The sequence below is a fragment of the Pezoporus flaviventris genome, unplaced genomic scaffold (genome assembly GCF_033815535.1).
Source record: "Pezoporus flaviventris isolate CSIRO_AGI_PZ_B2104156 unplaced genomic scaffold, CSIRO_AGI_Pfla_v1 ptg000023l, whole genome shotgun sequence".
NCBI lineage: Eukaryota > Metazoa > Chordata > Aves > Psittaciformes > Psittacidae > Pezoporus > Pezoporus flaviventris.
In genome coordinates, this window is record NW_026892571.1 from 18802968 (window position 1) to 18827927 (window position 24960).

The 24960-nt window shown below is 47.5% G+C and overlaps 2 protein-coding genes across 3 annotated transcripts; one reads left to right on the forward strand and one right to left on the reverse strand.

The window, feature by feature from the left end:
• Window positions 1-1235: 1235 nt before the first annotated feature.
• On the reverse strand, window positions 1236-17667 carry KIF3A (kinesin family member 3A). Of its 2 annotated transcripts, XM_061457112.1 has the most exons (19): window positions 17644-17667; window positions 15591-15873; window positions 13903-14047; window positions 13577-13661; window positions 13338-13443; window positions 12471-12610; window positions 11384-11581; window positions 10859-11033; window positions 9845-9946; window positions 8178-8249; window positions 6306-6314; window positions 5168-5324; window positions 4419-4599; window positions 4017-4127; window positions 3176-3301; window positions 2533-2586; window positions 2323-2391; window positions 2005-2129; window positions 1236-1494 (listed from the first exon to the last, which is right to left on the reverse strand). In XM_061457112.1, the coding sequence occupies exons 1-19, from the start codon at window positions 17647-17649 to the stop codon at window positions 1446-1448; spliced, it is 2193 nt and encodes a 730-aa protein (XP_061313096.1). In that variant the 5' UTR covers window positions 17650-17667; the 3' UTR covers window positions 1236-1445. The 2 variants fall into 2 exon arrangements, with proteins under 2 accessions (XP_061313096.1, XP_061313097.1); XM_061457113.1 differs by lacking the exons at window positions 6306-6314; window positions 8178-8249.
• On the forward strand, window positions 17648-24335 carry CCNI2 (cyclin I family member 2). Its single transcript, XM_061457218.1, has 6 exons — window positions 17648-18006; window positions 19831-19961; window positions 20693-20769; window positions 21882-22022; window positions 23283-23513; window positions 24312-24335. The coding sequence occupies exons 1-6, from the start codon at window positions 17648-17650 to the stop codon at window positions 24333-24335; spliced, it is 963 nt and encodes a 320-aa protein (XP_061313202.1).
• Window positions 24336-24960: the final 625 nt, after the last annotated feature.

A 24960-nucleotide genomic window follows, 5' to 3' on the forward strand; every position in this document is an offset into this window, starting at 1 on the left:
TTCACAAGAACACTCTGGTAATTGCAAACGTGGCTATGTAAGAACTCAGGACACCTAAGGAGCTGTCTCGTGCTTTCTGTCATGCTTGAGGACTCTATTTCTCCTATTAGTGATCACAGCTCTCTACATCTCTAGGTAACATGAAGATCACAAGAAATCACAGCTGACCACCCCCACCCTGGCACAGGAGCTGTTCCAGTGCCTGCAGCTCAGAATGCCTTTTCTGTAGCACAAAAGCAACGTATTAAAGTGATACGTGTCTGTTAGCAGCATAAATATCAAAGAAAAGAGCAGCCACCACAAAGAAATGGTTGTTATCAAGAGACCAGGATTTGCTTCCTCTCATCAGAGCATAGCCAGGAACCAGAGATGACACAGGAACACAAACAGCATCAGCTACTTCAAGGGATGATACTGTTCTGGGTAATTCATGCCCGTTTTAATACGGGAGAGACAAATTCACCCTCAGTGCAGAGCACTGGTCCAGTGCCCTTGGAGCCAGGGATGGGAGAATGGAGCCATCATGCTCAGTCCCATGGCTGAAGCCAAGTCCTAGTGTCACAGCATTCCCCTTAAATAATCTCTGCTGCTGCAATTCCAAAACAATTCACATACATGTAAAAAATTCCAGATCAACAGCACAAAAAGCAGCCAAAGCAACGCTGCCACACAGCCTTAACAGGAGAGTAAACCCAAGAGAGCTCTTTTGCCTTTGCATCAGAGCCCCCATTCCCCACAGTGCCAGATCATGGGCATACAGACAAAGATAAAAGCAGTACTTGGACACGTTTGTTTTCTGTTGCACTTAAACAGAGAATGGTCCCTTCCCAGAAGCCTCAGACTTTTGTAGTGCATGTTTCCCCTATGCAACTACTTTTTCTTTGTACAGCAAGACAGCAAAGGAAGGGAAAAGGACTGTGTATTCCATACACAACACCATCAGGTTAATAGCCACAGTGAGGGGCATTTAAATAAAAGGGTTTGATGCTCCTAAAGGTTTGCAGCAACCACATTCAAACACAGATCAGTGCAACAGAGGACAAGAGTGAAAGCTGCCAGTTATGTGCAAAGCAGGGCATAAATCAGATTTACCTGCCTCTAACTGTAGGATTTCATCAACTGTTTTGAGCTAACACGTCTACAGCACTTAAACACGCATCTAGAACCCTTATTTTCTACATCTCAACAAGGACTGCCAGCAACAGTTTCCCTGCACAACACGTTAACACATAGAATTTCACAACCATCATACATACCAGTTTAATATTATGTTAATATAACATACAATATACGGGCAACTAAGGAAAAATACATTTCTTTAAAATAAAGCTCCATACCAGCAAGGTATGGATTTTATAGCCAAACTGTGCCACCTCTTGAACTCCATATTCTGGCCCAATCTTACACACTCACTGATTTATACGGCAATTCTGAACAGGTCACACCTACTGCAGCAGAGAGTCAATGACAGCTCCTGGCTTTGCCGAACGTTTTCTGTTTGGAGAGCAGAAAGGAAAGGGAAAAATAGCACCATACACACATCATGAGGCTGTCTAGGAAAGACAGGGACCAGTCACATCTCAAGTTAAAACTACACAACGTTACTCTTCCAAGTATTTGTCAAAACCAAAAATAACCAAGGAAACCCATGCTGAAATCTCCCCCAACAGCACGTAACTTTCCAGTAACATCAGTCGATGAGTCAGGTGTCGAACTGAACCACAGACCACAGTAAAATAAAGCAAGGAGCCAGAAGAGGGGAATACAGCAAAAGGGCATCAGAAAAACACCCAGACAAGTCTTTCTGGACAAGATCCTGCTGTGGTAAAGAGACTTCAGCTTGGTTCTGTCATACTCAGCACAGATAAACTTTATACCGCGCAAAATGTTAGCATTGTGTCTTCTCACTAAGCAACCGTTTGAAGATCTATGGTCAGTTTGCATGCACAGACTTAAGCCTTCCCCTGGGTAAATCCCCCATATAGATACTCCAAAGTTCTTCACCTTCTACCCGTCTTGGGCCTGGATCTTCCTTTTGAAGTCCTTGGCCTCTCCAGCTTCATCAGTGATTGCCTCAAGCTTTCTTCAGTGTAGGCTAAGTAAACATGGGAAAGGTCCACTTCAAAGGGCTAAAAAGGCAAAACACCCACAAAACAGGCACATCAGAATCATTTTATGCCCCGATCCACAGTGCTTTTCTAACACTAGGAAGACTGCTCTCTTCCAAAGAAGAAATTGGGCAGTTTCTCTATCAATACACAGGCACAGGTAGCAGAATTTGGCCACACACAGTTTAACACATGCTTAGAAAGAGTCACTCACATCTTTTTCTTTCTTATCCAGGACAGGAGTCTGTTTCCTCATGTTGTTCCCTGTATATGCAACACATTTCTTAAAGAAAGAAAGAAGGTCTGTTAGCAGAGCCTGCTGTGCACAGTAAAAGTGACTACAGCTTTAGCAGTTTACTTCTGGGCTCAATTTAACTCCTTAGAAACTCCTGCTAACACTGGCTTCTACAGCCAGCAAACTTACCAGCTGCCATTCTCCAATGTCTTCATTCCAGTGAACATAGTTTTCAATCATTTCCTAGGAAGAAATTAGAACAGTAATTGTTCTAGACTTCTGATGCATTCTCCAGAACATACATCCCTAAAGGCCTGGACAAGCTGCTTAACAACAGTTTTGATCATTGAAGTTGCCTTTAATCAAGACAAACATATCCTGTTCAAACACACCTATTTATACTTTAAAGCCTACAGAAGAGAAAAACACCACTCCCAAATTGGAATTCCCACAAAAGTATGGGCTTCCCATTAAGCCAGTGCCATCAGGATAGTAATAAACTTCACTTGGAAGCCCACCAGGTTACAAGAGTCACTTGTCAGCAGCATCTTTTCTTACTTCAGCATCACCTGGTTCTAACAACCCAGATAATGACACCAACACATGAATGCCACCACGTTGCTTAGCTGAGCCACAGCAAAGGAAAGCTCACAGCAGCATACAACTAGTCATCTGTGCCACAACCTAACAGACAAGTGTCCATCAGTGCACTGTGAACACCTCATGAAGAGACAAGAGCCAACTCATTCCATTCAGTGGACAGAATAAAAGCTGGAGGGCTCGGCATGCACAGCACAATCTTATGCCACAGGCTTTGGTTCTCTGTCTTTACCTGGTAGTCCTGAGGAATGAAGTTGTCTATGATAAGCATCTGAAGACGAAGTTCCCTGCTCAGCTGCCGAATATTCTCTAGTAATCCTTCAATCTCTCTCTGATGCTCTTGCTGGAGATCTGCCATCTGAAAATAAACCAGATGAGAGCATTTGAGAGGATCAGAGCTAGCTTAAGACATGGTAAAAGCCTAAAAGAGAAGAGTCTTCGGCCTATATGAAGATTTCAGGAAACAAAAGCAAACTCTGGTTATAAGTATAGAATATTTTATCTCTGAAGAATAAACCCTCTGGAAAGTTCCAGCTCAGAGATGGCTGAGAGCAACTTTAAGTTCTCAGCTTCATAAAACTGAAGCTGACTTTCTGCCAACCCAAGCTCTGCACCAGCTAAGAGCAGATGAAGAGTGTGAGCCAAGTTATATCCCTGGCAAGATTTCAAGGAAAACCTCTGATCCCTAAGACAAAATGCAATTTTGTGAAACAGGAGCTCAAGATACCAGCCAAAGGACACTTTCGTCCAGTGACTGAGCAAGAGGTAACAAGGGCAGCAGGGAGAACAGACAGACAGCTAAGAGCAGAGGAGCACTGGGCTGCTGCAAAGCAGGAGATTTGGAAAGCTGTTGGCTGGCAGCTCAAACAAAACACCCGGTGTTTTTCCTTCTGTGTGCATCCGTCTCACACATTGTTCCTTTCAGCCTGGGCTGGGGGAATGCTCTCCAACATGCCCCTGTGAAGCTCTGACACCAGACTTCATTAGATCTTTGTGTTACAAAGCTGATGGCTTACCCCCCTCCCAGCTGTAGTCCCTCATGTGATCCCAGGCTGAGAGCCTCAGACACTAACCTCTGATTTTGCAGCCATAAGCATGGTCCAGACTTTCTTCAGCTTTTTGGTTTTCCCCTGTGCTTCTTCCTGGAGACTGGTGTACTTCTCCTCGATGTCCAAGCGTTCTTGCTGTGTGCAAGATTCAACACAGACATCCATACATCAACATAACCAAAGAAACTATCTGCAATGCTATGAACAAGAAAAGAAACTACTTGAACAAAGGAAAGCATTTGCCAAGGGCCTGGAGCCCTGGCTATGCCCCACAGTGATTGCAGTGGCATTGTGTGGCCTCTGAAGCCATTCACTTCTGCTACATTTTTCAGAGCAGAGCCATGTTTCATGCACAGGAGCAATGCTAAGGCACAACACTGCGTCCTGCCACTGCTGTTTTCAGACAGCTACAGCATATAACCCCACCTCCTTCTCCTCAAGCTCCTTGCGAAGCTGTTCTGCTCTCTTCCTTCGTTCTTCCAGTTCCATATTTGATTCTTCTAGAAGCTTCTCTTGCTCCTCTGCTTTTGCCAGCAAGTCCACTCCTCCTACAATCACTTTCTTCTCCAGTGCAGACAGTTTCTCCAAGAGGGACTGGTGCTCTTGTCTAGAGACAGGCAAGTGTAAAACTTTCTATCCCACAGTGCTCACAAGGCAGCAGGTCCAGCTCAGTTTTACAGCCCAGACGGCATTTGCAGGGCTGGAAAAACTTGTCTTGCTGTCAAGGGTTTAAGTGGGGGTGAGGCAGCGCAAGTGAATGCAGGGAGTTCCCTGAGCTCCAGCTTTCCCACAAGCAAACTGGGTCAGCAGAGAAGTCTCTCTAGCTAAAGCCCCTCTGTGAGGGGCTGGGAGTCCACAGTGACATTGCCTGGATGCCCAAGGCACCCCCTCCCCAAGGGCCCCGCCAGCACAGCAGTGCCCAGAGGCAGCTGCAGAATGGAAGTGAATGAACAGAGATCAAGGCAAGGCAGCTGAGATGCCAACCAGGAATGCTGGCTGCTGCTGAAGCAGCCTCTGGCAGCAGGACTACCCTATTTCCATGGGCCACTGTGATCTCAGTGGCTTTTCAGCTGTTCAGTTTATACAAAGGCACCTCACCAGGCATTTCCAGATATCCAGAACCGAGTTGTAGTTAAAGAATGAAAACCCCAAACTGCTCAGAGAGGGATACTCACTGAGCTTTAAGCAAGTCTTTTTCTCTCTTCTCCAGCTCAGCTCTGGCTTTATTTCTTTCTTCTTCTTCCATGTCAAGCTTAGTTTCAAGAGCTTTTCTCTCCTCTTCAATCTTTGCTTGCATCTCTACCATCTTATCAGGGGAAACTTTCTTTTTGCCTTTGGAAAGAGACAGGGAAAACAAATCAGTTCACAGACAAATAAGACAGTTTCTATAGCATGGCATTTTATTTTTCCAGGTTCAGATTCAATACTTGCATTTAACATATTTAATTAGATGTCAGCTCCAAGCCAGGCACAACTCAGTCTTTCAAATCCCATTTTAACATTGACCAGTTGTCACCAGTTCCTACAGAGAAGGAATGCTGCATAACTAAAACATAATGACCTCAAAACAGACAACACAGAACACTTGGAGAAGGACCACTGCCCAAAGTCTGAGCTGGAAACTCTCATGTTCTGACTGGGTACATTACGGTGAATAAAGGAAAACAAAAGCTGCCTTGACCTACAGCTACGAGAGCCAAGCTATCAAGAGTTACATACTCAAGTTTCAATTGGCATTCCCACTGCAGGAAGGTTTGCTGAGACTTATCAACTGTGCCTTTACAACATTACTACTACTTCACTACTACAGCAAACCAGGTACATTTCACGGAGGGTTCCAAAGGAAGTGGCCAGAGCAGCTCACTGAGCCCATCGGCCTGAAGGGCTGGTCCCAAGCACCTCATTTAGAAACAAAGTGTGAGGCTGCTCCTGGAAGTCACTCTGCAAGTCCTTGGTCAGCTTTCACTGTAATCCCAGGGTAACACCAAGACCCAGCCTACACGCATTTCCTCAGATCCACAGGTCTCTCTGAAATCCTACATCGCCCTTTAGTCACTACAAGCAAATCCTTTGGTTTCTGGTTTTGTTCTTCTCCAGACATGAAAAAAACCCCATAGAATCCAGATGCCTAGAAACTAAGAGAAGCCATTGACTGTCAAGGGAGTGTTTTTGCATGACATAGTATGTATGCTCAGAACATGCTCAAGAAGTTGTTCCCAGAATAGGAGAAAAAGGTGAACTAAACCAAGCTGTAAGGCACTTTCCCAAGCTCTACAAGGGTATTCTGAGGAGGTGGAAATCCATTACACCAACCTGCTTGATCTTGCATTAAGAGGAAGTAGAAAGCAAATCGTGGAGAGGCAGCATACCATAAAAAGAGGAGGAAAGAAAATATATTACTGCTTTGATCATTTTGGACAGAGATCATCAGCATCAGAACAAACAACATTTGTTTATGCATGTTTCTAGAGTAGAAAACACAGGATAATCATCACTTTAAAGAACTCGATTAGAGGCAACATGAACGCATCGTGATTTTATGCTAAAGCAGAGAAAGTTTCTGTACTTCAGAGTGCTTTGCATATCCAGGATAATCTTCAGCTCACTCTTGCATTCTCCTGCCCATTCAATGCAATGCAGAATCTAAGTGTACATTAGGAGCCTGCCGCAAAGATCATGCCCTAAGAAACAATTAGAGGGTGGATTTCTTCAACAAGAGACTTAATGCTTTCCCTCCCACTCAAGACAGCCAATTCTGTTATATTACCTGTAAAATATTAGCATTCAGCAGACACCTTCACAGTTTTAACCAAGGTTTCAAGCCAATTCTTTGCAAGATACATGACAGTTGCACATAGGGAGTCTCAGCACAAGATTTCTCCATTTAATTACACAGGGTATTAGTAGGTTAATTTGCAGTAACTGATGCTTCCATAGAGGTATATAGGCAGGTTTGGTTATTCAAGCAAGGACAGCAAAAAAAGGCAGGACAGGAAGGGGATAGTGAAAGACACCACATGCAAAGGGGTCACACTGGAGGACAGTTAATATCCCAAACCACATATAGCCACACTTATCCTAAGCACCAAAAGCCCAGTGCAACTTCCACAGCAAAGCTCTCTCCAAATCCACAGGAGATGCACTCATCCGTCCACTGCCACAGCAGCAGTTTGCTATTAACTGTCCTCACCCAAATAAAATACTCAGGTTTCAAGCAAGCTTTGAAAGAGCAAGTTTGAAGCAAGCAGATTCCAACCCAACCACTGCAGACCCACTAAGGGTCTCCCTTAGGTTGTGATCCTTCCTAACCTGCTACCATGTTTTCTCTGAGCTGATGCTTTCCACTAATGTAACTAGGGTAAGTGTGATTGAATTACACAGCAATACTTCCCAGACTCTCCACACAGTGGGGAGAAGGGACTGCATCTATTCAGGATAACCACAAAAATGGGTGAAGTCTCTAAAAGCAGAGTCCCAAGATGTGATTTATTTCTTCAGCCATCACTGACTGTAAGGGTTTTAAAGGCACAGAGCCCTCTCTCTGGCCAGAAGCAGACCCGACTTGCCTTCTTCTAGACCAAAATGTAGACCCTTGTTCCTCTGAACTAAGTTCCACAATGACCAATAACTTAATGCCATGGGGCAGTTAAACCCCAACCACCACCAAGCATTAGATGTTTTCTTCGCAAGTATAATCCTAAACCTTATGTTGATTGTTCACAGCTCCATCTGCCTTCTCAAAAACTAAATTTGAGCAGGCAGAGTGCAATGTACCATAGCACAACCCATGTCACCTGCCTAGCTGCCCTTTTAATGAACTCATATTGGAGCAGCTCCCATAAAGTTAGCTCAGACTTTCCTGATATTTTAGAAGGATCATTTAACACAAGTTGCAAACTGGGTTGTTGGTTTTTTTTTTTAACCTATTATTTCTTCATTGTCTTTAAATCTTGCTCAAGCAGCGCACCCAATTGCTTCCTATTCTCTCACATAGCTGGCTAACAAAGTGCACACTGAACAACTGTTTCAAGCATGGAAGCAGCAAAGGAAAGGCATGCTTTAGCAGAGCTGAAGGTTCAGGTTCATCTTTCCAACAGACACAGCAGGAAGCACGCAGCATTGCGAAATGGAGTGTGCGGATTATGAAGAGGCCAAAGCTTAAAGGACTTAAGAGCTCCCACTCACTAGTGAAGGACTTATCCAGAGGTTTCTCTATGACAGAGCATGTAGAGTCTGAACTACTGCTGCTGCTACTGCCTGGAAAACAGAAATGCATCCCACAGAAAGACCCAGAGAGGAAGAAACATGCAGATGGGAAGTTAGTTCTAAAGGGAAGAAACCCAGAAGGGCCAGCAACCTATTTCAGAAAGGCACAAGTTCCCATTAGGAAGCATTTGCTAGGATCCCTCCCAGATTCAGCTTGCAAAGCCACCATTTTCCCAGCACAAAATGGCATGCTCAAAAAGACACTTCAGTTAAAACCCATCTTAACCAGCCTACAGCTTGAATCAACATGCCAAGGCAGCTTCCATCTCAGGCAACAACAGCACAGAAAACCAGATCACAGTGGAGAAGGCTGTGGATATCTGCAGCAGCAGAGGATTCTGTGACCAGGAGTCCTTTACAGTCTTATGTAGATGGCAATGTACATGTTCCCCTCTAGAAGGCAGAATCAGCTTACACGGGGACAGCTACTGTGTGTACTCCTAAGTAGCACCCTTACATAGGGAGCTTAACTAGAGCAGCTTGTTTGGAAGTCAGTTGTTTGTCCTGCTAATCCAAGCAAGATTTTGAAGGCGTTCCCCTCTTGGGAGGAGATTTGGGCAGGGTTTGGTTCTTGATGGAGACAGTGCTCCATCTTTTTGTTTCTAGAAATTACCAAAAGGTGAAAAATGAAGTACAAGTTGTTACAACTATCACCAAAAGCATTAACACCAAAATAGCAAAGGGCATTTACAACTCCACTTGGGCAGACACCAAAATGTCAGTGCATCTGAAGCAGGAATGCTTTAACAGCAATCATTTAAGAGATGCAAGTGCTTCAGGACAGGAAGGCAGTTTGAATGTCAAAATTAGTTTACTAGAGAAGCTGTAAGTTGAGGTGTAGCACTGGACTTCTCTACTCCCTGTGAAGGTTTTAGGGGCATAGCAAGCTCCCTGGAAGCCACAGCATCCCATGGGACACAGTGACCGGCAGTTCTAAGTCCAGCAATATCCCCTGGGGTTTAGATGTCACACAGTAGTTCAGCACTGATGCAGGACAAAGTCCACTTCACCACAGGATTCCCAAAGTGCTCCCAAACAAGGGATGCGCAGTTCCCATTCAGCTTTTCAGCTTGCAGAGATACCCAAAGGTCAGGTTTTTCCTCTATCAACATAAAACAGGACACCAGAAGAGTCAGTTACTGAACATCCATAAGACAGACGAATCCTTTGCCTAAACCACAGCCAAAATTCCCCTCCAACCATTCCCTTGGTTATAAAAACCACATCTGCCTACCACTGATGTTAGGTGCCTTCTTCCTCCCACCTCCATGAGCAGGGGAAGTTCCACACCACCAATCACAAGCCATACACAGCCACCTTGCGGCAACCAAGGAGCCACCACAAAGGAGATGTTACCACAAGCACAGCTACCCAAGTGGAAGCAGATTCTATACAGGTCCAGAGCTGTCCATCTAACAGAGACAGTACCAAACAGCTTGGTTTCTAGGAGAGGCATGATAATTGCAGCGGCAGTAGGGCAGCTTTATACCTCCACTTTTCCCCACCTGGCTCCAGCTACAGTTCCTGGCACCAGCTCCTAGACAAGAGGAGGCTGGTGGCACTGACAGGAATCTCTACTGCCTTACCTCGCCGTTTCTTCCGCTTCTCCCCATCCTCTCCAATCTCCCCTTCATCATCTTCATCCTCCTCTTCAGAGTCACTGCTCTCAGAACCAGATATCTCTTCCCCTAGAACAGAAGAAGGTGCTTTTTGATGTGCTTTCCTTCACCTCATTCAGCTTTTCAGTGTGACTGCAGCATCTGTCCAAACCCAGCAATGTCCAACACCACCTGCAGAAGTCATTCACTGTTGAACACAGACAGCTGGCCATAGCTCAGGAACTTCAGGAAAAATCAAGATAAGCAGTCAATGTGTGTATGTTAAAGCTCAAGTGGGTGTTTTTTATAGGAAATAAATAATATTTGCACTGCTAAAGTGTTAAGCTACAAAGTCTTTCTAGCAGGATCTTCCCATACCCGAGATGGAAGGGAAGACATTCAGGGGAACAAAGTTCACACAGACCTGCAACTTAATCACACACTTGTATACATGAAGTTCAGTGGCTGTTAATTGAGAAAAATATCTAATTTCACAAATGCCTGTCACTGTTGCCATTGCAGACATAACATTCAGATGTTTCAGGCTGAATTTGGAAACCAAACTGAATAGAATCCAATATTTAACACCACAGAATCCCAGACTGGTTTGTGTTGGAAGCGACCCTAAAGCTCATCCAGTTCCAACCCCTGCCACAGGCAGCGATGCCTTCCACTAGAGCAGGTTGCTCCAAGCCTCATCAAACCTGGCCCTGAACACTGCCTTTGGGGCACCCAAGATAGCTGCTCTGGAAATGCTAGTTACATGCTCAGCTACAGCACCTGTCACTGAGGGTAGTGTCAGACCTGAAACCCATTTGATCTAGCCAAGTCTATGCAACACCCTTCGTCTCCAGGAACCCAGTAGGGCCAACAGAACCAGGATACTGCCCTGCACCAGCTACCAAACTCCTGTGACATATCTTACACCAGCAGAGAATGTTCACACTCAAGCAGAATGAGCATTGCCATGAAGAGATACACCAGGAGGAAGGAGAAACTCACCTTCCTCCAGTTTCCTCTTCAGCTCTTCAATTTCTTTCTGAAACTGGCGAAGCAGAGCATCCTTAGGATCCTCATTGATCCTGGCTTTGTTCTTGATGTTCTTGGCTCGGTTTGCATACCTGAGAGTGCTGATAGTCTCATCATAGTTGTAGTCAGCTGGTCCAATGTTTGCACACTGTGACACAGGGAAGACCAAGTTACCAGAGGGCAAAGGGGCAGAGCCCAGAACAGGTAATTTCAGGGACCTATCCCCAACCCTGCCAACCTCACATTGCTACTCTTCCCTAAGCTTCCCTACACCAAAGCTGCTTTTGGCTACCCAAGCACAGCTTCTATTAGATCTTACAAACACATGCACATTTGCACTGTGGTTTGAATCTCGTCTGTACAGAGGCAAAAAGTAGAAAAGGATGCTCAGAATGATCTCTAAGCTGAACCCAGCTCTAAATCAAGAGGTAAATGCCACACTGTCCTCATGGCAAAGTCACTATGCTATCCCTGTACAACTTGCACCTCTCAGCTTACCATCATGGTTTTGGAATTGCCGCCCAGAGAATCCTGAAGGAGCCGTGTAAGTTTGGAGTTACGGTAGGGCACGTGGGTGCTCTTGCCATCCACCAGTGCAGAGATAACATTCCCCAGTGTGGAAAGAGAGAGGTTGATCTTGGTAGCTTCCTTCAGGCGCTGCCCTGTGGCTCCAGTTTTTGCCTGTCTTTCAGAACCCTGGAAAGGGAACAGGAAGCAGGAGTTACAACAGATCATTTCCCTCCAAATAGGATCAACTACACCCGAAGTGCTGCCAGCAGCCATGTCACTAACCACCTCCTCCATTATTAGAGGACCTGGCTAAGCACCTCACACATTGTTAAAGAGACAAGTTAAATAGATCTTAAATGAAGCCTCAGTGCCAGAAAATCCTGGATTGCTCAAATTAATGCAGATTTTGTCTCCATGAACAGAAACATTATGAGAAGCAAGGCAGCAGTTATGAGGCACCTCAGGTGGAGCTGCCAGGCACTACCTCCAGACTTTAACAGCAGATCAAGGGAGAAAAGCCACACTGCAATTATTTTTGGAGAGTTTCCCAGAGTAACCTAAATATACACTATGTAAATAAGGTTAATATGTAGACATTGAATGCCTGTAGCCTCCACTTGCTGCATCTTCTCCAAGGAAAAATACTCCAGTACAAAGCTGGGGCTAAAGACGCATTGTACCAGCACAATTACACTGGTTCAAAGTGAGTGGCAGAGGGAGGGAACCCACAAGTGATGAACTGCACGCTCACAACCCTCTTACAAGAAAACCCCCACTCTTGCAAAGCCCCAGCTCTGCTGCCCAGAGCAATTTCTAATGTAGCTTACCCATTCAATGGTAGCTTACCCATTCACTTATAGAAGCAAGAGAACCCTTTTACTGAGACAGGCTTTAGCTACATTAGAGACTCTTCCTGGTACACTTCTAATTTAAGGCCTCGAATGAATACTTCACAGAAGTCGAGCATCAAACAAGTTGGGCTCTAGCTGCGAACGCTTTCCTGTACCTTCAGCAAGGCACACACGAGCAGCCATACCCACCACCCATTATGGCAGACCCAGCTGGTCCTACTCACGGCGAGGTCCACGAGGTGCAGCTTGCCCATGCGCACGTGCATGTTACCATCGACCCCCTTCTCGCTGCACTCGATCGTGATAGTGAAGATGGCGTGTGAGCGAGAGCTGTGCTCGTTCATGTTTGTGGCACCAACAGAACCTTTCAACAGAGGGAAAAAGCAACAACGCCTTCAGAATTAGTCACATGCTCCTGGAACATTTCCTGCTCTCAAAGGAGACTTATCTCCACCTCTTTACCCAACCCTGGTTTTTCATAAGAGGGATGCTCAGACTCAGCAGCAAACCATATTCTTGGGCACATCTCCAATCTGGACTAGCAGAAATGTTACAGCCTGCTGTAACTCTACACCCACCACAGACTCCCTTCCCAAGAACAGCAGTAGTTCTCATCTGTTTCTTTAAGGCTACGAAGATCAGTAGCCTAAAGGTACTCACAGCTGATCCCTGAGCAATAAGAACACAGCAATCCATGCCAAGAGCAACAGTAGTCAAAATTAGGTCGTAGAAGGATCTGAGCCTAATTAAGAAATCTTCCAGAAAACATAAACCACCTCCCACTGACAGCACAATGATAGTTCATCCTGACCAGAACTGAAGGGGATAAAGGAGCAGGACACACACTAGCAATCCTGACATCACTGACTGCCCTCGCTGCATCCTCCCCTTTGCCACTGCCACTGGCCAATGTGAGAGTCACAGCCTTCTTTACCTGCCCCTGCATGAAAGAGCTCTGGGGGGAGATGTCCTTTTTGCTGTGCTCAGCTGACCAAGCTTTCAAGCATTAGGACTTGGCTCTCTTACTGCAGTCTCATAACCAGACTTCATTCTGACCGAGCTATACACCTGCCCACAGCAAGGCTACGTACGGTTCTTGTGGCCCAGAGTCATGATTCTGTCCATATCATCTGCATTGTTTACGACATAAGCTGAAAGGTCTTTGATATAAACTCCCACATCAGGTCTCTCTTTAACCTAAGAGAGAAACAGTTTAGAATGAGCCTGCTTTGGAGATCCCCAACAGCAGTTTCCCATGGTACAGTGGCTTTTAAAAGCTAATCGTGCTCACTGATTGAAAACTGACATCACACTCAGAACTACAGCTCACCTCTAATCTCTGCGTCTGGTCTTTTCCTAGCAGGTCCCTCACTTCTTCATTGTAAATTTCCAGGTAAGAGACACGAACTAAAAACCTGAGGACAAAGAGTTGGGCAGCTTTCTTAGTGAGACAGCTGCTGAAGTCCAACAACCACAATCACAGAGTGCAAAGATAATGCGGTGATATAAACCACAACCCTACTTCCCCATTGAGAACTGCCTCAGCAGCAGTCTTTCAGTTAGGGTCAGAGATACCATTTCAGTTGCCATTGTTAAGGTCAGGCTCCTGCTATAGACAGACACTCAAGACTGAAGCAGTGAAGAGAAGCTGCTTACCTTGTGTCCCCCTCTGCCTTGGCAATGTGACCAAATATATGGGCAAAGGAATTGGGAATGATGCCTCGAAGCTCAGGAACTGCTCGGACCCCTTCCATGGTGAAGGTTTTGCCTGTTCCAGTCTGCCCATATGCAAAAATAGTACCTGAAGGATAAGAAGATATACAAACAAACTCTAAGAAGTTGCTAACTTCAGTTTTACTCCATTCCTTCTTAGCCTGATAACACTAAAACCTCTGTTGTTACAGAGCTGAAGTTTTCCACCAACTCCAGTAGATGCCGTACAAGGCCAGCAACAAAACAAGTGCTGGGCAACCACCACAAACAGGGCTGAGACACTGGCCTATAGAGCCTGCAAGACACCCAAGAAAAAGCCAGCTTGGTTTAACTCTGCAAAGTTATTAAAGCATGGAGTGCAAGCACTCTTAGGTCTCGCACACAAGTAATTAAGGCAAGCCCAATTAATAACATGGTCAATTAGAGGAAAACCATTATATACCAACTGCAAACCCAACCATTGCTAGCATCTTAGCCACAGCAGAAATAGCACAAGGCTTTTACAGCAAAGGCCACAGCTCAAGCCCAGTTCTAAACCTACCATAATTTGGACTAGAGAGACAGACTGAAACCTTCCTGAGATCCCAGACTCTGCAGAAATACACTGGATCTTACGTTCAGCCTAGCCCTGCTGAAAACTCCAGTTTTCATTGTCAAGCTACTCATGCTGCAGCTCAGCAAAGCTGCATGGATTACTTCAGTTGGAAGAGACCTACAACACATCTCCAGTCCAACTGCTTGACCAGTTCAGAGCTGACCAGAAGTTAAAGCATGTTTTTAAGGCCATTGTCCAAAAGCCTCTTAAATACTGACAGGTTTGGGGCATCAACCACCTCTAAGAAGACGGTGCCAGTGTTTAACCACCCTCTCATAAAGAAATACTTCCTGATGTCTAGTGTAAACCTCCCCTGGTGCAGCTTTGAACCATGAAATTTTGAGCCATGAATTTTCATCAGCTGAAACCCAGGTGTGTTAGCACAAGAGCTTATTAGGCACTTCACAGACCTTTAAGAACTTTGTAATGTGTTGTTGTTTATAGCATACTGTTATGGAAAGCAGTAATTTGCTTCCTTACTAGCATTTGCTTTCCTTTACATACTACATTTACATGCATAAGGACACACACGCATATTCTTCCCAGCACTAGGAAGCAAAAGAGTATCTGTGCGTAGAGCAAATGTGTTTTACTAGTCATCTTAGCTTAAAACAGCAAAGTTCAGAGGAGAAGAGGTAGCAGTTATATGCATAAGCCTGGTACGCATACCTAGTCACTGCAGGACCCTGGCAGCTGCCTGGGGGCTGAAACTGTACAGTGAAGAACCGCTGAGAATTCTGGTAATGAGATAAAGTGCAGATCCTTTGCAAACAAGACACAGAATAAAACCACAGAGCTACCTGACATCAGCTGAGTCTTGGTCATCATCGAACTCCCACTGTTAAATGATCATAGGAGGCACAACAGCTGAGTACTCAGAACAGCAAGTACCTTCAGGCTATTTTAAGTTAGAGGCAACAACAGAAACAACGCAGGGCTATAGCCCTCAGGAGGTGAAACTCCATTAAAGAAGATCAGCAGACACTCTAACAATGCAGAGAACAGCAGGCGGGATCCTTGACAACAAGGGACTTACCATTATATCCTTCTAGGACAAAGTCAATTATAGGTCTTGCAGTTAAATTATAGACATCCAGCTGTTTACTCTCTGGTCCAAACACCGTGTCAAATGTAAATGTCTTGGGAGGCTCATTGGATGAGTCTGTTTTATGAACAGTTATAGTTCCTCTCATTTCATCCACATTCACTGCCATTTTGTAGCCTGTGGCTTTCTCTCGTTCATTAAGAGGCCGGCACCGAACCACGACCTTGACATTATCGCAGCTCTCTGGCTTGTCCAGCTTCTCAGGCTTGTTGATCTGTAATTATTAAAAGAGAAAAGGAAATACACAGGCTGTAACACTGCTGTTAACATACCTGTGTGATTCAGCAGCGTTCGTGCCTCATTAGATGCATACATCTCCTTAGGATCATGAACCTGGGGACTTAAAACCAGAACTGGTTTATAATTAAAGCTGAGAGAACAATGTACACTTAGTGCAATCTTCTTCTGCTTCCTCACACGGAAAATGATTGAGTAAAACTTTAGAATTTCACATTCAGGATAACTTAAGATTTTCTTCAAGGAACAATTTCATGCTTGCAAACAATGGACAAACAGTTTGCTGGAAGTTAAGCGCAGCCATGCCGTTCTCTGACATTAACACTCACTGTGCTCTCTCACTGGAGCACACAAGTCCCAAACCTTACAGATGGCATGAGCAGGCACCAGCAAGCACCGCCAGAAGGGAATTCATTTAAGTGACAAGCTTCAGTGTACCTGCTGAATCTGTGCACAAACCTTTGCTTTCATGAAGCAGTTACAAATTTTGAAGCACCACTGAGTAATTTCACCCAAGAATTGTTTGGGTTGAAGGGACCTTAAAGCTCCTCCAGCTCCAACCCCTGCCACGGGCAGGGACCCCTTCCACTAGAGCAGCTTGCTCCAAGCCCCTGTGTCCAACCGGGCCTTGAGCACTGCCAGGGATGGGGCAGCCACAGCTTCTCTGGGCACCCTGTGCCAGCACCTCAGCACCCTCGCAGTAAGGGTGTCACATAATCAGGGGACTGGAGCACCTCCCGTATGAAAACGGGCTGAGAAAGTTGGGGCTGTTCAGCATGAAGAGAAGGCTGCATGGAGACCTCAGAGCAGCCTTCCAGTATCTGAAGGGGGTCTATAGGGATGCTGGGGAGGGACTCTTCATTAGGGACTGTAGTGATAGGACAAGGGGTAACGGGTTCAAACTGAAACAGGGGAAGTTTAGGTTGGATATAGGGAGGAAATTCTTTCCTGTTCGGGTGGTGAGGCACTGGAATGGGTTGCCCAGGGAGGTTGTGAATGCTCCATCCCTGGCAGTGCTCAAGGCCAGGTTGGGCAAGGCCTTGGGTGAGATGGTTTAGTGTGAGGTGTCCCTGCCCATGGCAGGGGGGTTGGAACTGGATGATCTTAAGGTGCTTTCCAACCCTAACTATTCTATGATTCTATGATTCTCCCGATTAAATAAACCCAAACCCCATCTGATCTAGCAAAGTCTAAGACACTACTGGCAATAGATGCTGTGGTTGAGTCCCTAACTCCTTCCAGAGCAACCAGCTTGGGTGCCCACAGGAAACAAACCGTGTTTCCAAGCGCCTCTCCCACCAGCTGCCATCTGCCTGGACTCCTCCCAGGCCTTGGCAGAGGCCAGGAACGCTTCTGTTGCTGCGCTGGAAGCAGGGGCTGCTTTGCCTCAGCCTGGCGGAGGCGGGATCCTGCTGCACCCCTGCTCCACCTCCGCCCTGCAGAACCCCCGGGATGGGGGTGTCAGGACGGGCCGCCCGCCACCGCTCAGTCCCCGCAGCCTCCGCTCCCCACCCGGCTCACCCGCCCCGCCGCGGGGAGCTGGAGCCGGGCCAGCCACCGCCCCTCGCTGCCTCAGCCGGGGGCTCGCCCCGCCCGCACCCCTCGCCCCACCCAGCCGGACAGGACGGCGCACGGCATCGGTGGGGGCCTGCGAACCGCACGGCTCCCGTCAGCCACGGGCCGAGGAACGCAGCGACGGGCGGCACCGGACAGCGGCTCCCTCCCCTCCCGCAGCCCCGGAGCTCACCGGCATGGCGGCGGCAGCGGCGGCGGCACCGGGCGCAGGCACCCGCCGAGCGGCACAACGGGACAATAACAGCACCGCGCCTGCGCCCGCCCCGCGCCGCCGCGGCCCGCAGCCAATCCCCGCGCGCTGCGGAGGCCGCGCAGCCAATGCCTGGCGAGGAGAGGAGGGGCCCGGCCTGCCCCTCGCGGCCATTGGTGGCAGAACGCAACCAATGACCGGGGCGGAGCGGCGGGGGTGGGCGGGGCGTCGCCATGGGAACGGCGGAGGGCGAGGGGCGGGGCTGGAGGCACTGCGGCGCCATGGCGGCGCTCGGGGCGGGGACGGGCGGTGTCGGCAGCGGGGTTCCGGCAGCGGCTGGAGCCCGTGGGGCTGACGGGGCTCCAGTGGCTCTTACGGGGCTCCAGTGGCTCTTACGGGGCTCCAGTGGCTCTGACGGGGCTCCAATGGCTCTGACGGGGCTCCAGTGCCGCTTTGCAACGCACCAAACTGAGCAGATGAATCCTTTCCGGCTCTCCCTTCGCTCAAATGTCCTGGGAAGTCGGGGTTGGATGCTGCGACATCCGGCGGCAGCACAAGCCAAAGTCACGCTCGGTTCCTGCTTCCAGGGAGCACACACATCCCAGAGCTTCAGCTTTAGAGCCGTTTCCAGAGGGTTCATGCAGCGCCGGGGTTTTTAATGGAGATAATGGAGATAATAGCCTCCAGAAAGCACTGATGTGGAGCCCACATCCATCCCTGCTTACAGAGAGCAGCAGACATTTTATAGCTATAATGTCTTCTTTCTGCTGTCACAGACACCACAACATGAGCACTGAAAAGATCCCTTTCAGGCTGAGATGGTCTCTCTTACAGGGTATTATTTGGAGATGGTTATTTCATACAAACACCTGCCCAGCCCGGACAGTGCCATTTCCGATGCTGTTGTATGCCTTTGATAGAAAGATTGAACTGCTTTAAGGAGAACTGTTAATAGGAATTAATAAACCTCCAAAGAACATTCATCTCTGAGCTGTTGTGCAGAAACAATAGACCCCTGCTTGCCAGAAACTGGCACTGAGGGGATAACAAATTGCAGTTTAACAGCTCTGCAAACGGAGAGCTGAGCGTGCGGAACGAGATAAACCAGCAACAGGCACTGCTTGCCCCAGGGTTACTCAAGCAAGACTTCGGACAGAGCGGGAGGGGAAAGCTGGGCTGCACGGCGCGTAGCAATGGGACGGCTTTCATGATGAGCTGCCCCTTGGGGGAAACGGGGGACAGGATCGCTCTGTGCGCAGCGAACACGTCTGTGGCCGCTCCTGACCTAGCCCCCAGCGCTGAAAGGGCACCGTGAGAGGAAATCACTCTGAGTACGAGGACTGGCATTGCTTTTTCATTCTCTTGGTTTGGCAGCGTCTCCCACCAGGGAAGCTGGCTCAGGGAGCTGCTGTGAAGCGCCCTGGACCTCCAGAGAGCCAGAGCCGCTCACCCTGAAGGTGTCTCCCTGTCCGTTTGGAAGTCCCTAAGGGACCGCAGGGATGCAGTGCTGGCCCTGCCATCCCATCCACCTGAAAGCAAAAGTCATCCTCCATGGCCTAAGCTTAAGGAATGGAGGGGAGAAGGGTCTGTGCTTGCCCTGCTGTACGTCTTTTTAATGCTCTGTATAAACCAGGTGCTTTATGTTTCGGTTTGACTCAAGTAGGTTTGGGAGATGTGGTGGGCAGGTAAGGACAGCAAATCAATGGTAAATACATAAATACAGCACGTCATTAATTGTGCTTGGAGGAAATTGAAGGGCTGTTAAATCAAAACCTGCTCCTGACTCCAGGAGGCTTCTGGAGGGGGAAACAACAAGCAAGCTCAGCACCTTGTCTGCAAGAGCTCAGTCTGGGGCTCACATGCACTGTGCAGGGGGAGGGCTGGGTGCTTCCCCATTCAGTGCTCCTGTACAGCCCAGCACCAAGCCCCCGTGAGCACAGGTAGAGCCTGACTGGGTGGGCAACACCACCGAGTGTGCTGAGCTGCTCCAAACCTTGCCCTTGCCCTCACTCTGTAGACACAGCCAACAGCTTTCTCCATTCCAAGCCTGCAGACATCCGAACTGGTAATTAGAGTGCCTGGAATGAGCTGAGCCTTCCTTTGGAGATTTGTTAACAAAATCATCAAAGCCCTAACTGTGTTTTCCTGCTGACTTCTTCTTCCCCTCAGGGCACAGATATCTCTGGCACGGCACAGGAGAGCAGTTCTGTGGATTGTAGAAATGAGCTCTCAGTTCCACTTCTACCCCAAAACCTTTGCCTTGGCTACCAGCATCTTTAACGGGTTCCTGGCATCAGTAAATGCAGAGAATCCCGGTCCCCTTTTCCCCACTAGGTTACTGACTGGGATGTAAGGAGCACGTAATCAGTTTATACACAAAGCAGGCACTATGTCTGGCAGCAGATTTAGGGAGCAGGCAGGGGCTTTGCTGGGCAGGCTTTGAAGCATATATATTTATATATGAACTGAGTGTTTAATGAGGTTTCACTGATGTGTAGTCCTCGGTAGGAGTGTTTGTGTGAACTGCAGTCCAAACGCTGGGCTAGGCACAAAGAACCCTCCTCTGCCTGCCTCTGCTCAACAGAAAACATTTGCATCATCGCTTTCAGTGTTTTAGTTTGGAAACCACTGTTTTTAACCAATGAGGCCAACTTTTCCTGCCACTGAAACAACAGCAAAGTTAGGAGTTGAGCTGAGCCTTGCAGCTCCCAGTTCTATTCAGATCAATACTCAAGATTAATAGCATATTAATTAGTATCTCAGCTGAGGAGCAACACTGCATTGTAAGTACTGTGGCACTGCATAGTGAGATACATGAATAAAGCTTGCAGCAAGAAGAGGACTTGTTTTGTTTCACCTTGGATTCCTTTGCTCTGTCTCCGGCTTCCAATGAAGCTTTCTGCAGCTAAACTAAGTCAGAAGCAACTGTAACTGAAATGAAGGTTCGAAACCTGCGCATCTATTGTAGCATGGCAATCACTTCCCCCAGCGCTGTCACCTTCCTTAGTCAGTGTTTTCTTCTTCTCCCTTCACGCCCAATTAAAGTATCTTCAGTGCATTGCAATTTCCTGCCTTATCCTTGCAGCAAAAACCAGTGAAGACGATGAGGTCTGTATGTTCAGTTTTAAGCACACTAACCTCATCTCCTGTGTTCAATGTGTTCATGTTTCCAGGTCTTTCAACACCTTGGGCATAATGAAGTGTTGTTTACCCCAAGTAGTCCTTAAGGGCTGGCAGTAACATTTTCAGGCCTGTTTCATCCCTGTTTGGAAGAATTGTGACCTTTAGGGATGAAGGACTTGTGTTTGCTTTTATAATGGATGTGTTTCCCTCCTCCTGCCCTTAAAACTCTCCCCTCTCTTCAGAATGCACAGCTCACAGTAAGGCTTAGTCTGGGGGGAACAGTCAGGATGCAGATGCACGGCTTTGTGTGCACAACATCAGAGTGCTGTAATTCTGTTGCTCTAGGTCCTGGCAGGGAAGGCAGGCACAACAGAACAGAGGTTCTTCAGAGGAAGCTCGAAATAGATGAGTTTGCTCGGAGTCAAAACTAGTTTCTGAACCTAGGGAGGAAATGACTCAGGTCTGCGCCTCGAGGTGAGCACGTAAAATCAGCACCTAGCCCTGTGAGTGTGAGATTACACAGGCTAACCTCTCACGGCAGAAGTGCACCGATAGGCTCCTTCAGTTACAACCACTAGCCACAAGCATTCCACACTGCCTTCCTGTTCATTCTGTTTCGACAAAGAACAGCAAACCCGGGGGTTAGTGTCAAACATGGGTGTCTTCAAACACCGCCCAGGTGAAGTGCTCCTCAGAGCCTTTCTTAGCACGTGTCTTGCTGAGGCTGCTCTTCCTCTCACCTAAGAAGCAGCTGCATCAATGACCACAGGAAACAAGACAAGCACCAAGGGCCCATGGAACAGGCCAGCAGGAAGCCTCCTCCTGGCTTGTCAGAGGAGCAAACCCTGTGACACTGGTAGCAGGGACCGTGCCTCACTGATGCAGTGTTGAGGGAGCTCGTGGGGTAAGCCATCACCTGTGGGGTGAGGGGCATGGTTCATGGCGAGCATCAGTGGCCCTCATTTAGGACAGGAGTTACGTAGGAAATGCTGCATGAGCTTAGCACTCTGGGGGTGTATAAATTTGTCAAGATACAGAGAAACACACAGGTGTAGGACACTGGCTTCTTTATTATTTGCAATGACTTCTTTTTACAGGTAATACCATCGGTGAAGATGCTTGCGATGCAGAGTGCTTGCAAACGCTCTCCAGCTGAGATCTTGCGAATGGGAAGAGTTGTACTAGGTAAGCTTCACTGGGACCTTTACACAGCAACACCAATGGATTTCTTACACATTGTAAGCACTAAGGTTTGCAAATTGGTTTTCTCCAAAGAAACAGCTCCTTATCAAAGAAGACTAGAAAACACAGAGGCACACACATACACACCCCACACATCCACCCCAAGGTGCTCTGCAAGCTCCCTGTCGTTAGCTATCTGCAAGCCTTTTGAAGAATGGTACACTGAGGTTTATTAATTCATATTTAAAAGTTTCTACTATTTAAAACCTTTAATTCTACTCAGAAAATGACTCCCCTCATAGAATCACAGAACGGTTTGGGTTGGAAAAGACCTTAAGATTAGCAAGTTCCAACCCCCTGCCATGGGCAGGGACTCCTTAACACTAGACCATGTTGCCCAAGTCCAGCCTGGCCTTGAGCACTGCCAGGGATGGGGCATTTACCACTTCTTTGGGCAATCTGTTCCAGTGCCTCACCACCCTCACAGGGAAGAACTTCTCCCTTACAAAGAACTTCTTCCTTCTTTAAAGGACAACTAAAACAGACATTAAAAAGATTCTCGTATGCACCACTATATGCCATTTTTATTTTCTTAAATACACACTGCAAAAATATTTCTACCTATTTCCCTCTATTAATACTGTACATAGAAAGCTGTCAGAGTTTTGCTACATTTCACACACAGGTTTTTCTTAAACCATTTTCCTTTTCATCCTGCTAATGATCCACCCCTGGTTCAGGCAATGAGACTACCCCAATCTGGCACTTAGTTCACATTGCAGGTACTAAACATTTGATAGAAACAATTAAATTTTGTCTTCAAGAAACGATCATGTGCAAGTAAGGCAAAAATTATGTGATACAAACACATCCTGGATCCCTTTTCTTAAGGTTATGTGCAAATATTAAGCCATCTTAGGCTGCTGATTGTGAAAACTGCCTTTTTAGGTGCTTGTTTCCTTGGTAAATTCAGAGTGCAGTCGCTGTTATAGGTCCTATATCTGCTTCTATTCATATCTGCTGGCCTGAATTTAATCTTCTGGATAGCAATCTGGAGAACGCAGACACTTCAGAAATCGTTAGGAAACACAGACCTTGTACATTCATTTTAAGCTCAAAAAAAAAAACAAACCCAGTTCAATGGTTGGCAAGTACAAACACAAAACACCCAAAAAAAGTAAGGTGTGGGGGGGAACCCTTTAGGTTTCCTGATGTGAAATGAAATTAGTCTGTACTTCTGATTGATAACATAGGAAAACATACAAAGTCCACTGACCTCGGGGAGGGGTAATATATATACTTTCTCTTCTCTCCAGTTCCATGCCATGGTGATGTCCAACTGGCCCCAGCTACTACAGGGGCTGCCTCAGAGAAATCCTTCCCTCCACGTCGCGCTCTTGACCAGACAGCTACAGCACTGTATGGCGTGCCACCAGCTATTGCAGTTTAAGGGCTCCACATTGGCCTTGGTGATCATCACCTTGGAGCTGGAGAGGCAGGCTCCTGATTGGCTTCCTGTTATTACTGCTCTGCTAAAGAAAGCACAGGTAGGAATCAAAATGGCCTTTGGACATGGAACTTGAGGCTGGGACACTGATTAATAAAGCACAGGTGTATTTACAACCAACATTGCACTTTAACAGCCTCCTGAGCATCACGTGTGCATGTTCTGTTGCTGCAGACCTCACCAGTGCTAACAAAAGGTGGAATGAAACCGCAGTTAAGGGGTGGGAATGGGAGAGAGCCCTCTCTTGGGTAGGGAAGGGAGGCTTCCAAACTGTTTGGCCGCAGGTAGCCCCTGACTCCCATCCTCCTGCAGTGGGAGTGTCTGAGAGCACCTATAAAGCTGCCCACCATGTCCCAGCCTCCCACTGAGCACTGTGGAAACCTCTTCAGTACAGTTACACAGCTTTCACAATACAATCAGTTTGGCTTCTGATGACCCACATTAGAGGCAAACCCTGGGCTTTGGTCTTTTAAAGCTGTTCTCCAGCTTCATCAGACACATGCCTGCTGAGGCACTGTACCTCGAAGGCTGAACACCGCGGCTGTTGGGTTTATATCCACCCATTTGTGGTCTTGCATTTGCCTGGCGTAACCCAGCCTCCTGCTGCCCTCCTGACCAACGGCACCTCCTAAAAGGAGGCAGAGCTTACCCACCTTCTGTGCAGTGCTTCAGGAGCTCCTGGTGACGTGGTCTGCAGCAGGGCCAATATGCATGTTGCTGACATGAGGCATCAATGCAGCCTGTCGCTACCCTCCCCATAACCCCATAACTACAGAGTTACAGGAGCAGCAGCCAGGAGACAGCTGAACTTCCACAAGGTCTGCATCTTTCCTTACAGGTTAACAGCACTGAGTTCAGCTGAAGAAAGCGTGTGGATCAAGAGCTCATGTGCCTGCAGCCACCCAACACTGTTTGCATTGTCTACCCCATCAGCCAAGCCACCCAGGGCCATCCCAAGGCAAGGCCACTGTACCACAACCCTTCCGGACTGAAGAATGCCCATCAAGCACGGCTGAGGGTTGCTGTAAACCACCTGGGTTTAGCCCCTTGCACACCTCCTACAGCCCAAATTGCTGATGACACCACGGGGACCGATGGATGCTGCGGTGGATTCAGGCCCCTGCACAGTGAGGATGTGGGAGCGAGTGATGGGTGGGTGCACACGGGTGGCTGGTGCCTCAGCAGAGGGCTGGGAGAAAGCTCCCTACATCCTCCCCCGAGAGGGACCAGTGGGAAGTTACTGCCTTGGAAGCAGCAACAGCAGAACCTGTCCCAGAGAACAGAGCAGACAACGCAACACAGTGGAAGCGCTGCTGTTTCTCAGAGGCTAATGACACATTGGTATTATCTCCCTATTTCTTATGTCCTTCCTGAGCAGTGTGTGCTGCCTCTTGGTTTTAACATCACGTAAATTCAGAGAGCTGGGGGAAGGACTTGGTCACGATCCTGCACCTCAGGGACCAAGTTGGCAGAAGGCTGAGAACTGC